Below are 12,954 nucleotides of genomic sequence, written 5' to 3'. Positions count from 1 at the left end.
CGGACCGGCTTCGGGAACAGGGCGGGGACGGCGGCTAGGGGGCCCCCGCCATCTTTGTGAGGGGCGCGAGCGAGGAGGCCGGTCGCCTTACGGTACTACTTTCATTCATTCATTCATTCATTCAATCAATCATTCATTCATCCATCCATTCATTCATTCACTCATCCATTCACTCATGCCAACTTGTACTTCCCAAGCGCTTAGTCCAGTGCTCTGCACACAGTAAGTGCTCAATAAATACGACTGACTGACTGAATGAATGAATTACTCTATTTGCTTTACTTGGACATATTTATTCTATTTATTTTATTTTGTTAATATGTTTTATTTTGTTCCCTGTCTCCCACTTCTAGACTTCCATACTTCATGCTGCTGGCCCGGATTATCTTTGTCCAGAAACGCTCTGGGCATATTACTCCCCTCCTCAAAAATCTCCAGTGGCTACCAATCAATCTGCGCATCAGGCAGAAACTCCTCACCCTGGGCTTCAAGGCTGTCCATCCCCTCGCCCCCCTCCTACCTCACCTCCCTTCTCTCCTTCTCCAGCCCAGCCCGCACCCTCCGCTCCTCCACCACTAATCTCCTCCCCGTACCTCGTCCTCGCCTGTCCCGCCATCGACCCCCGGCCCACGTCATCCCCCGGGCCTGGAATGCCCCCAATCCCTCTGCCCATCCGCCAAGCTAGCTCTCTTCCTCCCTTCAAGGCCCTGCTGAGAGCTCACCTCCTCCAGGAGGCCTTCCCAGACTGAGCCCCTTCCTTCCTCTCCCCCTCGTCCCCCTCTCCATCCCCCCCATCTTACCTCCTTCCCTTCCCCACAGCACCTGTATATATGTATATATGGTTATACATATTTATTACTCTATTTATTTATTTATTTATTTTACTTGTACATTTCTATCCTATTTATTTTATTTTGTTGGTATGTTTGGTTCTGTTCTCTGTCTCCCCCTTTTAGACTGTGCGCCCACTGTTGGGTAGGGACTGTCTCTATGTGTTGCCAATTTGTACTTCCCAAGCGCTTAGTACAGTGCTCTGCACATAGTAAGCGCTCAATAAATACGATTGATTGATTGATTGATTGATTGACTGTGAGCCCATTGTTGGGTAGGGACCGTCTCTAGATGTTGTCAACTTGTACTTCCCAAGCGTTTAGGACAGTGCTGTGCACACAGTAAGCACTCAATAAATACGATTGAATGAATGAATGAATTACTCTATTTATGGATCAATCAATCAATCAATCAATCAATCGTATTTATTGAGCGCTTACTATGTGCAGAGCACTGTACTAAGCGCTTGGGAAGTACAAATTGGCAACACATAGAGATAAATTCATTCACTCATCCATCCAGTCAGAGGTCATGGGTTCAAATCCCGACTCCGCCAATTGTCAGCTGGGTGACTTTGGGCAAGTCACGTCACTTCTCTGGGCCTCAGTTCCCTCATCTGTAAAAATGGGGGTGAAGACTGTGAGCCACCCCGTGGGACAACCTGATCACCTAGTAACCTCCCCAGCGCTTAGAACAGTGCTTTGCACATAGTAAACGCTTAATAAATGCCATCATTATTATTATTATTATTATGTGGCGGAGCTGGGATTAGAACCCGTTACCTCTGACTCCCAAGCCCGGGCTCTTTCCACTGAGCCACGCTGCTTCCAGTGCTTTGCACGGGAAACAGTGCTTTGCACATAGTAACCGCTTAACAAAGGTATTATTATTATTATTATTATTATTAAGAGGAAAGAGTCCCACAGGAGGCAGGAATGGGAGAGACTGAGCCCCTTCCTTCCTCTCCCCCTCGTCACCCTCTTCATCTCCCCCATCTTACCTCCTTCCCTTCCCCACAGCACCTGTATATATGTATATATGTTTGTACATATTTATTACTCTATTTATTTATTTATTTTACTTGTACATATCTATTCTATTTATTTTATTTTGTTAGTATGTTTGGTTTTGTTCCCTGTCTCCCCCTTTTAGACTGTGAGCCCACTGTTGGGTAGGGACTGTCTCTATTATGTTGCCAACTTGGACTTCCCAAGCTTTTAGTACAGTGCTGTGCACACAGTAAGCGCTCAATAAATACGATTGATTGATTGATTGATTGAATGATTGATTGATTGAGAGGACCCGGCCTGGGCTTTCGGCCAATCAGAGGTCGCGCATTGATGAGGGGGCGGGGCTTAGGGACCGGTCTCCATGGCAACCAACAATGACTTAGCGCGTGGGGAAGAAGGCGGGCTTCAGCTTCCTTCGCCAAACCCTTCGTTACGGGAGGTTGCGTCATCGTCCCGCCCATTCGCCTTCTGGGAATTGTAGTTCCGAAGCAGAGAGCGGGAGCGTAGGGCGCGACGCGGGGCCTTCTGGGAAATGTAGTCTGGCTCCTCGTTTCTCTGGTTTGGGATGGTTTTTGCTGCATCTGCAGGTCATTCATTCATTCATTTATTCACTGAGTCGTATTTATTGAGCGCCTACTTCATTCATTCAGTCGTATTTATTGAGTCTTCTAGACTGTCTCTATATGTTGCCAACTTATACTTCCCAAGCGCTGAGTACAGTGCTTTGCACCTGGGACAAACTGATCACCTTGTATCCTCCCCAGTGCTTTGCACAGAGTAAGCGCTTAACATATACAAAAATTGTTATTATTATCAGGCTGTCTGGGGGGCGGGGCTCACCGTTTGAATCCCCATTTTACAGATGAGGTAACTGAGGCGCAGAAAAATGAAGTGACTCGCCCAAACTCACACAGCTGACAGTTGGCAGAGCCAGAATTTGAACCCATGACCCCTGACTCCAAAGCCCGGGCTCTTTCCGCTGAGCCACGCTGCTTCTCACAGTGGGGTAACTGAGGCCCAGAGTAGTGAAGGGAAGCAAAGAACCCAGGTTCTCTGAATCCCAGGCCCATGCTCTTTCCGCTAGGCCACCTTGCTTCCCAAGACACCACTCTACTTCAATGGCCTCTGAAATCAAATCTCCTCCAGGAAGACTGCCCTCCCGAAACTCTCAGCCCTCCCTGTTGCCTGTCCCACACATTTCATCCCACCGCCTGAGCACTTAAATTCTCTCCCCAACCATTCCCCCCCTCAGCACTTCGGTCCATCCCCTCTCCCAGCCCCGCAGCACTTACGCATCTATCTATAATTTTATATGTTTATGTCGATATCTGTTTATTTGTCTTGATGTCTGCCTCTCCCCTCTAATAATAATAATGATGGCATTTGTTAAGCGCTTACTATGTGCAAAGCCCTGTTCTAAGCGCTGGGGGGATATAACGTGATCAGGTTGTCCCCCGTGGGGCTGGCTCACAGTCAATCCCCATTTTACACATGAGGTAACTGAGGCTCAGAGAAGTTAAGTGACTTGCCCAAAGTCACACAGCAGGCATGTGGCATGAGCACAGTGCTCTGCACAGGGGGCCTTCCCAGACTGAACCCCCTCCTTCCTCTCCCCCTCCTGCCCCTCATCATCCCCCCCACCTTACCTCCTTCATCTCCCCACAGCACCTGTGTATATATATATAATACTTATATATTATATATAATACATATATTATATATAATACATATATTATATATATGTATATACATATATGTATATGTATACACATATATATTATATATAATATATTATATAATACATATATTATATAATACATATTTACTATTTACAACGTATGTTATATAATATATGTTATATATAATAAATATATTATATAATATATGTATTATATGTAATATATTATATATGTTTGTGTATGTTTGTGCATATTTATTACTCTATTATTTTACTTGAACATATTTATTCTAGTTATTTTATTTTGTTAATATGTTTTGTTTTGTTGTCTGTCTCCTCCTTCTAGACTGTGAGCCTGCTGTTGGGTAGGGACTGTCTCTATATGTTGCCAATTTGGACTTCCCAAGCGCTTAGTACAGTGCTCTGCATACAGTAAGCGCTCAATAAATACGATTGAACGAATGAATGAATGAATGTGGCGGAGCCAGGATTCAAACCCGTGACCTCTGACTCCAAAGCCCGGGCTCTTTCCACTGAGCCACGCTGCTGTAGGCTGCGAGCTCGCTGTGGGCCAGGATTAGCCCACTGTTGGGTAGGGACCGTCTCTATGTGTTGCCAACTTGTACTTCCCAAGCGCTTAGTACAGTGCTCTGCACACAGTAAGCGCTCAATAAATACGATTGATTGATTGATTGATTGTACTGCACTTTCCCAAGCGCTTAGTACAACGATCTGCACATAGACTGTGAGCCCACTGTTGGGTAGGGACCGTCTCTATATGTTGCCAACTTGTACTTCCCAAGCGCTTAGTACAGTGCTCTGCACACAGTAAGCGCTCAATAAATACGATTGATTGATTGATAGTAAGTGCTCAATAGGTACGATTGAATGAACTGAATGAACGAATAATTGTCGCGTCTGTCTTCCCCCATTAGACTAGGAGCTCCTTGAGGCAAGGAATCTCGTCTGTTCACCTTATGCAGCATGGCTCAGTGGAAAGAACCTGGGCTTTGGAGTCAGTGGTCATGGGTTCAAATCCCGCCCCCACTGATTGTCAGCCGTGTGACTTTGGGCAAGTCACTTTCCTTCTCTGTGCCTCAGTTCCCTCATCTGGAAAATGGGGATTGACTGTGAGCCCAGTGTTGGGTAGGGACCGTCTCTATACGTTGCCGACTTGTACTTCCCAAGCGCTTAGTACAGTGCTCTGCACACAGTAAGCGCTCAATAAATACGATTGATTGATTGATAGTAAGTGCTCAATAGATATGATTGAATGAATTGAATGAACGAATAATTGTCGCGTCTGTCTTCCCCCATTAGACTAGGAGCTCCTTGAGGCAGGGAATCTCGTCTGTTCACCTTATGCAGCATGGCTCAGTGGAAAGAACCTGGGCTTTGGAGTCAGTGGTCATGGGTTCAAATCCCGCCCCCACTGATTGTCAGCCGTGTGACTTTGGGCAAGTCACTTTCCTTCTCTGTGCCTCCGTTCCCTCATCTGGAAAATGGGGATTGACCGTGAGCCCCCCGTGGGACAACCTGATTACCCCAGTGCTTAGAACAGTGCTTTGCACGTAGTAAGCGCTTAATAAATGCCATTATTATTATTATTGGACTTTCCCAAACACCTGGTATGGTGTCCTGCTCACAGTAAGGGCCCAATAAATACCGTTGCTTGAATGACAAAGACGCAGAGGCCCAGAGCTGAAGGAGACTTTTACTGGGGCCCGGACTTGGCCGAGGACCCGGACGGGCAGAGACGGAGCAACCGAGGCGCTTTGGAGAGACGGGTGAGGTGTGGGACGGGGCACCGGTGGACCCGGGCTTGGGCAAGCTGAAGGGTGACAGACGGGCGGGATACTCCGGGAGCCGGCAGGGCTGACGTATCCCGCTATCCCGAACCTGAGGAATTCGGAATGCAGGGGTTGGATTGTGTCTGTTTGGAATTGCAGCTCGTGCATCTGGTCATCTGGCAGCGATAAACGGGAGCCGGGAAGAGGTTTTTCCAACCCATCACCAGATCGCTGGGCTTCAATTTCTGATCGGGTCCGAAGATGTCTTGAAACACAAAGGCCCCACGCAGACTCACATATTGAAAGAGACCCAGCACGTAGGGGCTGATGTCATAAGTACCCCTTTTGACGCACTTGGTGACGCAGGGGGAGTTGAGGGTGAAGAAAACGAGGCAGCTCTCCTCCTTGTACGTCTTCGTCAGGAGCCGCTGGACGACGCTCTCTTGTCCCTTCCCAGGCGGGGCCAACAGGCGCCACTCGGCGTGATCCGTTTTGTCCTCGATGTTAGTCCGGGCCCGGGCGGCCACCACGTTCTTCCCCTCGTATATGTTGCCGAAGGTTTTGATCACGTTGTTCATCTGCGTCAGCTCCTCATTTGTCAGGATTTTGTTCAGGTCCTTCACTCCATCCGGGGTGCAGGTGGCCCGGGGCAAGCTGATGGCAGCGGCGTATTGCTGCTGGATGCCAAACCTGGAGGGAGGAATCGACAGGGTGGCACATCCTTGGTGCCCCGTGACAGCAGGCCCGGGGGAGTCCCATTCATTCCCCCAAACCCACAGAATCAATCAATCAATCAATCGTATTCATTGAGCGCTTACTATGTGCAGAGCACTGTACTAAGCGCTTGGGAAGTACAAATTGGCAACACATAGAGACAGTCCCTACCCAACAGTGGGCTCACAGTCTAAAAGGGGGAGACAGAGAACAAAACCAAACATACCAACAAAATAAAATAAATAGGATAGAAATGTACAAGTAATATAAATAAATAAATAAATAGAGTAATAAATATGTACAACAATATATACATATATACAGGTGCTGTGGGGAAGGGAAGGAGGTAAGATGGGGGGATGGAGAGGGGGACGAGGGGGAGAGGAAGGAAGGGGCTCAGTCTGGGAAGGCCTCCTGGAGGAGGTGAGCTCTCAGCAGGGCCTTGAAGGGAGGAAGAGAGCTAGCTTGGCGGATGAGCGGAGGGATTGGGGGCATTCCAGGCTCGGGGGATGACGTGGGCCGGGGGTCGATGGCGGGACAGGCGAGAACGAGAAGTCTTGGCGGTGGCCTAAATAGAGAAGGAAAATGGCTCCCGGGCCATAGTATGTTTGGTTTTGTTCTCTGTCTCCCCCTTTTATCATCATCATCAATCGTATTTATTGAGCGCTTACTATGTGCAGAGCACTGGACTGAGCGCTTGGGAAGTACAAATTGGCAACATATAGAGACAGTCCCTACCCAACAGTGGGCTCACAGTCTATAAGACACACACACTCTCTCTCTCTCTCAATTGTATTTTGATTGTATGCAGAGCATTGTAATAATGATTAGATAATATTATATAATATTGATAATGATGAGATAATAATGATTAAAGAAGCAGCATGGCTCAGTGGAAAGAGCACGGGCTTTGGAGTCAGAGGTCATAGGTTCAAATCCTGACAGACTTTTAGACTGTGAGCCCACTGTTGGGTAGGGACTGTCTCGATATGTTGCCAACTTGGACTCCCCAAGCGCTTAGTACAGTACTCTGCACACAGTAAGCACTCAATAAATACGATTGATGATGATGATGACAGTCCTTTCCCAGCCCGGGGGCTGAGGTCGGGGCCAGTCTGTCCCGATCGATCAACCAGTCAATCTATCAGTGGTATTTATTGAGCACTTACTATGCGCAGAGCGCTGGACTAAGCGCGAGGGAGAGTACAATACAATGGAATTAATAGTAATAATAATTGCGGTATTTGTTTAGTACTTTCTATACGCCAGGCACCGAACTAAGCACTGGGATGGATACGCGTAAATAGGATTGGACACAGTAGCTGTCCCCCGCGGGGTTTACGGTCTTAATCCCCATTTTACACCTGAGGTAACTGAGGCACAGAAACGTGAATTAGTGGACACTTTCCCTGCCAGTGTCCACTAAGTGCACTGTCCCCTCAACTTGACCAGCCCTGCCCTAGACTTTCTCCAGGTCTGAGGGGGCCGCTTACTAAGGAAGGTCACACAGAAGACAGGAGGCAGGATTAGAACTCAAGACTTCTGACTCCCAGGACCATGGTCTTTCCACTAGGCCCCACTGCTTCACTGATTGATCAGTTGATTTTATGCCCACATCTTGGTCTTCTTTTTGGTTCCTCTAATAGGAACGCGTCTATTTATTCTGCAGCAGGGCACAGTGGATAGAGCACGGGCCTAGGAATCAGAATGTCATAGGTCTCATCCCGTCTCCATTACTTGTCTGCTGTGTGACCTTGGGTAAGTCACTTCACTTCTCTGGGCCTCAGTTCCCTCATCTGTAAAATGGGGATTAAGACTGTGAGCCCCATGTGGGACAACATGATTATCTCATTAACTCTTAACAACTCTGAACAAGCTCTTAACAACTACATCATTACTTCTCCGTGCCTCAGTTACCTCATCTGTGAAATAGCGATTGAGACCGTGAGCCCCACGTGGGACAACGTGATTATCTCGTATCTACCCCAGCGCTTAGAACGGCGCTTGGTACATAGCCAGCTCTTAACAACTACCATCATTACTTCACTTCTCTGTGCCTCAGTTACCTCATCTGTGAAATAGCAGTTGAGACTGTGGGCCCCACGTGGGACAACGTGATTATTTCGTATCTACCCCAGCGCTTAGAACAGTGCTTGGTACATAGTAAGCTCTTAATAATAATAATAATGATGATGGCATTTATTAAGCACTTACTATGTGCAGAGCACTGTTCTAAGCGCTGGGGAGGTTACAAGGTGATCAGGTTGTCCCATGGGGGGCTCACAGTCTCAATCCCCATTTTTACAGATGAGGTAACTGAGGCACAGAGAAGTTAAATGACTTGCCCAAAGTCACACAGCCGACAGTTGGCAGAGCCGGGATAGTAAGCGCTCAATAAATACGATTGATGATGATGATGCTGATGATGATGATGATGAAGGTCAAGGTGACCCCTGGGGACGCGGCTTCACTGGCAAGGGGACAAATCTCTCGGTGGCCCAAACTGCCCCAAAGAGGAATGATCGATCGATCGATCAATCGTATTTATTGAGCGCTTACTGTGTGCAGAGCACTGGACTAAGCGCTTGGGAAGTCCAAGTTGGCAACATATAGAGACAGTCCCTACCCAACAGTGGGCTCACAGTCTAGAAGGGGGAGACAGAGAACAAAACCAAACGTACTAACAAAATAAAATAAATAGAATAGATATGTACAAGTAAAATAAATAAATAAATAGAGTAATAAATATGTACAAACATATGAGAATGAGTTTGAAGGTGGACGGCCGGGGGCCTGTGGACGATACTCACTGACGCAGACGGTTCACGATCTGCAGGAGGACATTTATATTGACCCCCTGGGCGGAAACGGGTCCGAGGTACAGGAGGCTCAGCGTGAGAAGGGCAGCCAGAGGCCGGGCCAGAAGGACCTAGAGACGGGGCGATCAATCAATCGTATTTATTGAGCGCTTACTATGTGCAGAGCCCTGTACTAAGTGCTCGGGGGAGTACAATGTAGCAGAGTTGGTAGACGCGCTTCCAGCCCACGAGGAGCTCGAGTCTAGAGCGGGAGACAGACATTCACACAAATGTGTAAATGATGGATATAGACATGAGCGCTGCGGGGTTGAGGGAGGAGGGAATAAAGGGAGTGGGAGGAGAGGGAAGGAGGGCTCAATCAGGGAAGGCCTCTTGGAGGAGATGGGCCGTCAGTAAGGCTTTGAAGCGGGGGAGAGTCACTGACTATTGGATTTGAGGAGGGATTTGTTCCAGGCCGGAGACGGGATATCGGCGAGGGGTTGGCGGTGAGCTAGTTGAGACCGAGGCATTGGTGATAGAGGAGCCAAGTACGTGGGCTGGGTTCTTGTAGGCAAGTAGTAAGGCGAAGTAGGAGGGGGCAAGATGATTGAGTGCTTTAAATCAATCAATCAATCAATCAATCGTATTTATTGAGTGCTTACTGTGTGCAGAGCACTGTACTAAGCACTTGGGAAGTACAAGCTGGCAACATATAGAGACGGTCCCTACCCAACAGTGGGCTCACAGTCTAGAAGGGGGGGACAGAGAACAAAACCAAACATACAGCCAATGGTAAGGAGTTTTCGTTTGATGGGGAGGTAGATGGGCAGCCACTGGAGTTTCTGGAGGAGAGGGGAAACGTTTTTGTAGAAGAGTGATCCATGCAGCAGAGTGAAGTTTGGACCAGAATGGGGAGAGACAGCGGTAATCCAGGAGGGATACTGATTACATTTCCGTGGTAACAGTTTGGGTGGAGAGCTTAGTCCAGTGCTCTGCACGCAGTAAGCGCTCGATAAATACGATTGAATGAATGGAGAGGGAAGGGTGGATTTTAGCGATGTTGTGAAGGTGGGACCAGAGGGATTTAGTGATGGATTCAATATTTAGGTTAAATGAGAGAGAGGAGTCAAGGGTAACACCAAGGTTATGGGCTGTGAGACAGGAAGGATGGTGGTGCCGTCTACAGGGATGGGAAAGTCAGCCCCCTGGGATGGGGTTTGGGAGGGAAGATGAGGAGCTCTGTTTTAGACATGTTAAGCCTGGAGTGATGGGAGGACATCCAAGTAGAGATGTCTTGAAGGCAGTAGGAAATGTGAGACTGCAGAGAGGGAGAGGGAACAGGGTTGGAGGTGTAGATTTGGGTATCAGCCACATACAAGTGGTAGTTGAAGCTAGAGGAGCAGATGAGTTCTCCAAGGGAGTGGGTGTAGATGGAGATGGAAGGGGACCCGGAACTGAATCTTGAGGGACCCCCACAGTTGGGTGGGGGGAGCCAGAGAGATAAGAGGAGAACCGTGTCAGTGAAGCCAGGGATGGATAATGTTTCCAGGAGAAATGGGTGGTCAACAGTGTCGAAGGCAGCGGATACAGTAGAGGCTGCTGGATTTGGAAAGAAGGTCATCGGTGACCTTTGAGAGGGCGATTTCTGTGGAGTGAAGGGAATGGAAGCAGATTGGAGGGGGTCAAGGAGAGAATTGGAGTGTAGTGCCTGGCTCATAGTAAGCACCTAAGTAAGCTCAGGCTCTGACACATCTTGTCTTACGCTGTCGAGTCGTCTCCGCCCCATAGCGACATCTTGGGCACATCATCATCATCATCAATCGTATTTATTGAGCGCTTACTGTGTGCAGAGCACTGTACTAAGCGCTTGGGAAGTACAAGTTGGTAACGTATAGAGACAGTCCCTACCCAGCAGTGGGCTCTCCCAGAACCCCCTACCTCCATCTGCAACTGTTCTGGAAGTGTATCCATAGAGTTTTCTTGGTCAAAATATGGAAGTGGTTTACCCTTGCCTCCTCCCAAGCCCTCGACTCTCTCCCAAGCCGCTGCTGCCCAGTTTTTTGAGTTTTGACTTGTAGCAGATTGTCTTCCATTCTCTAGCCACTGCCCAAGCTAGGAATGCAATGGGTAGGCCTCTGCTTGACTCTCCCTCCCCTAGTAGAGTACTGGAATCTCTCCAGGTGTGACCCCGAGAGGGGTCCCTGAGCTCTAGGGATGGACACGATGGTCAGACTGACTGACCCTCGGGACAAACCCAGCTCACTGGGGAAGGAAGAGAGAGATCAAGGATAAATAATAATAATTCTGGTACTTGTTTGGCGCTTACTACGTGCCAAGTTAGGGATGAAAGAGATGTCCCCCAGGAGCAGGGGGACGTGGAGTGTCACAGGAGAGGAGAGGAGGGAGGGGTCTGGGCAACTCCCGGGGAGAGAGCGGAAGGCTGTGTCTGGGGGGAAATCTCTACGGAGGAGGGAGAGGGGCCCTGGGGGACGGAGCGGGAAAGGCTACCATCTTGGCTCCTTACCTGCATCTCTGTTGTTGGTTCCTTGGTGCCTTTGGTCTCGGAGGCGGCAGAGGGAGAGTGGAAGCCCGGACAGAGAGCCCTGGAGCAGGGAGTCTCAGGCCGGGGCAGTGGTCCAGGGGCAGGGATGTCGAGCAGCTGTTGTCCGGGAGAAAGTGTCTCCGAATGACTTTCCGGGAAGGCTGGACCGTATTTATTGGCGTCCGCCCAAGGTAGGTTCTCTGAGGCAACTTGAAGAACCAGCTTGTGGTTTGGCTCAAGAAGGAACTTGCCCTCCGCAACTTCTGGGGAGTTCAGGGGGAAGCGCCAGCTCCAGCTGGAGGGACCCCAAGTGTGGGTCGGGGGGAGGTTCGCCCTGACCGTATCGGCCGGGCGCAAGGAACGTTTTACCGTGACCGCTATTACCGCCACCGGCACGAATACTGACCTCGTCACGATGAATATTTCAGAGAGGGAGATTCTTGGAAAACGCCTCCAACACCAAATCAAAAGTGACGTTTCAGGGAGAATTGGTTTGGGGGGAATCCGGCGGTCAGAGTGGGGCACCTCTGGTCTCTAACGACGCTGACTCTCTGTGACCTGGATCGTGAACCCCCTGAGGGCAGGGTCTACAGCGTGGCCAAGTGGAAAGAGCCCAGGCCTGGGATTCAGAGGATCTCGACGCTGAATCTGTGTACTTATGTTTTCTGGGCCTCGGTTTCCTCATCTATAAATGGGATTAAATGCCCATTCTCCCTTCTCTTTAGGCTGTGAGCGCAGATTTTCCTAGTTCTACTCCATTGGTTAATACAGTTCTTAGCACATAGTAAGTGCTTAACAAATACAAGAGTGTTAATTATTGTTATTAGGATTGCCTCGCTCTAATGCTGTCTGGAATGGGGGGGTGGGGGGCATCTTTAACCCTAGCATTACCAGGACCCAACCCCTAGCACCCCTCTTGACTGACTGCCCTGCCCGCGGAGAGCAGTGGGGAGTCTTGCTCTTTGGGCAGCCTCCAAGCTGGGATGAGATGGGGCGGGCGGGGTGAGGAGTGTCGGATTCAGGAAGATTCCTCCGGAGAAGGGAATCCTCATTGGGAGACTGCCTGGGGGGTCAACCGGGCTGTCCAGTCGATGGTTTGGGGCAGGTGGGGTGAGTCGAGAGAGACTCTGACTTCGCCACTGTCTGAACGACAGACCACAAGCCATGGGGCCTCACTGGTAGAAATGGAACTGGGACTCCCCGAATTGCTCTGGGAATGGGGACCAAGGGGGCTGCTCCCCATGGGGGGTCCGCTGTGGTCTGAGACCATTGGCGGGCGGCTCCACGAAGGTGGATGTTGCTCTGGGGTTGATCGTGTCGTAAGTCCCGCGGGCTAATGACGGTTGTGATGGCCGCTCCAAGGCCTCTGGTTTCCAACAATTGCAGGCTCCGATGGCTTCCTGTTGTGGTTAAAAAACGTGAGGCCTCGAGGCGTGTGTTGGGGGAATTCGGTTGGGCAGCAGCCTGGGGAGCCATTACCCCGACAAAGGTAGCGATACTTATCCGTGTGACTGAACAGTTCACGGTGGGCATCACGACCGCGATCGGTCACCCGCGATGGCGAAATGACCCACCCCAAGCCAACGTCCAC

At 49.5% G+C, this 12,954-nt stretch overlaps 1 protein-coding gene across 1 annotated transcript; it reads right to left on the bottom strand.

The window, feature by feature from the left end:
• Window positions 1-5,213: 5,213 nt before the first annotated feature.
• Window positions 5,214-12,896, bottom strand: LOC119932905. Its single transcript, XM_038752031.1, has 5 exons — window positions 12,843-12,896; window positions 12,540-12,763; window positions 11,346-11,814; window positions 8,834-8,952; window positions 5,214-5,999 (listed from the first exon to the last, which is right to left on the bottom strand). The coding sequence occupies exons 1-5, from the start codon at window positions 12,894-12,896 to the stop codon at window positions 5,408-5,410; spliced, it is 1,458 nt and encodes a 485-aa protein (XP_038607959.1). The 3' UTR covers window positions 5,214-5,407.
• Between the last annotated feature and the right edge of the window lie 58 nt (window positions 12,897-12,954).

Source organism: Tachyglossus aculeatus, chromosome 10 (assembly GCF_015852505.1).
Source record: "Tachyglossus aculeatus isolate mTacAcu1 chromosome 10, mTacAcu1.pri, whole genome shotgun sequence".
Lineage (NCBI taxonomy): Eukaryota > Metazoa > Chordata > Mammalia > Monotremata > Tachyglossidae > Tachyglossus > Tachyglossus aculeatus.
This window is presented reverse-complemented; position numbering and strand designations above follow the sequence as displayed.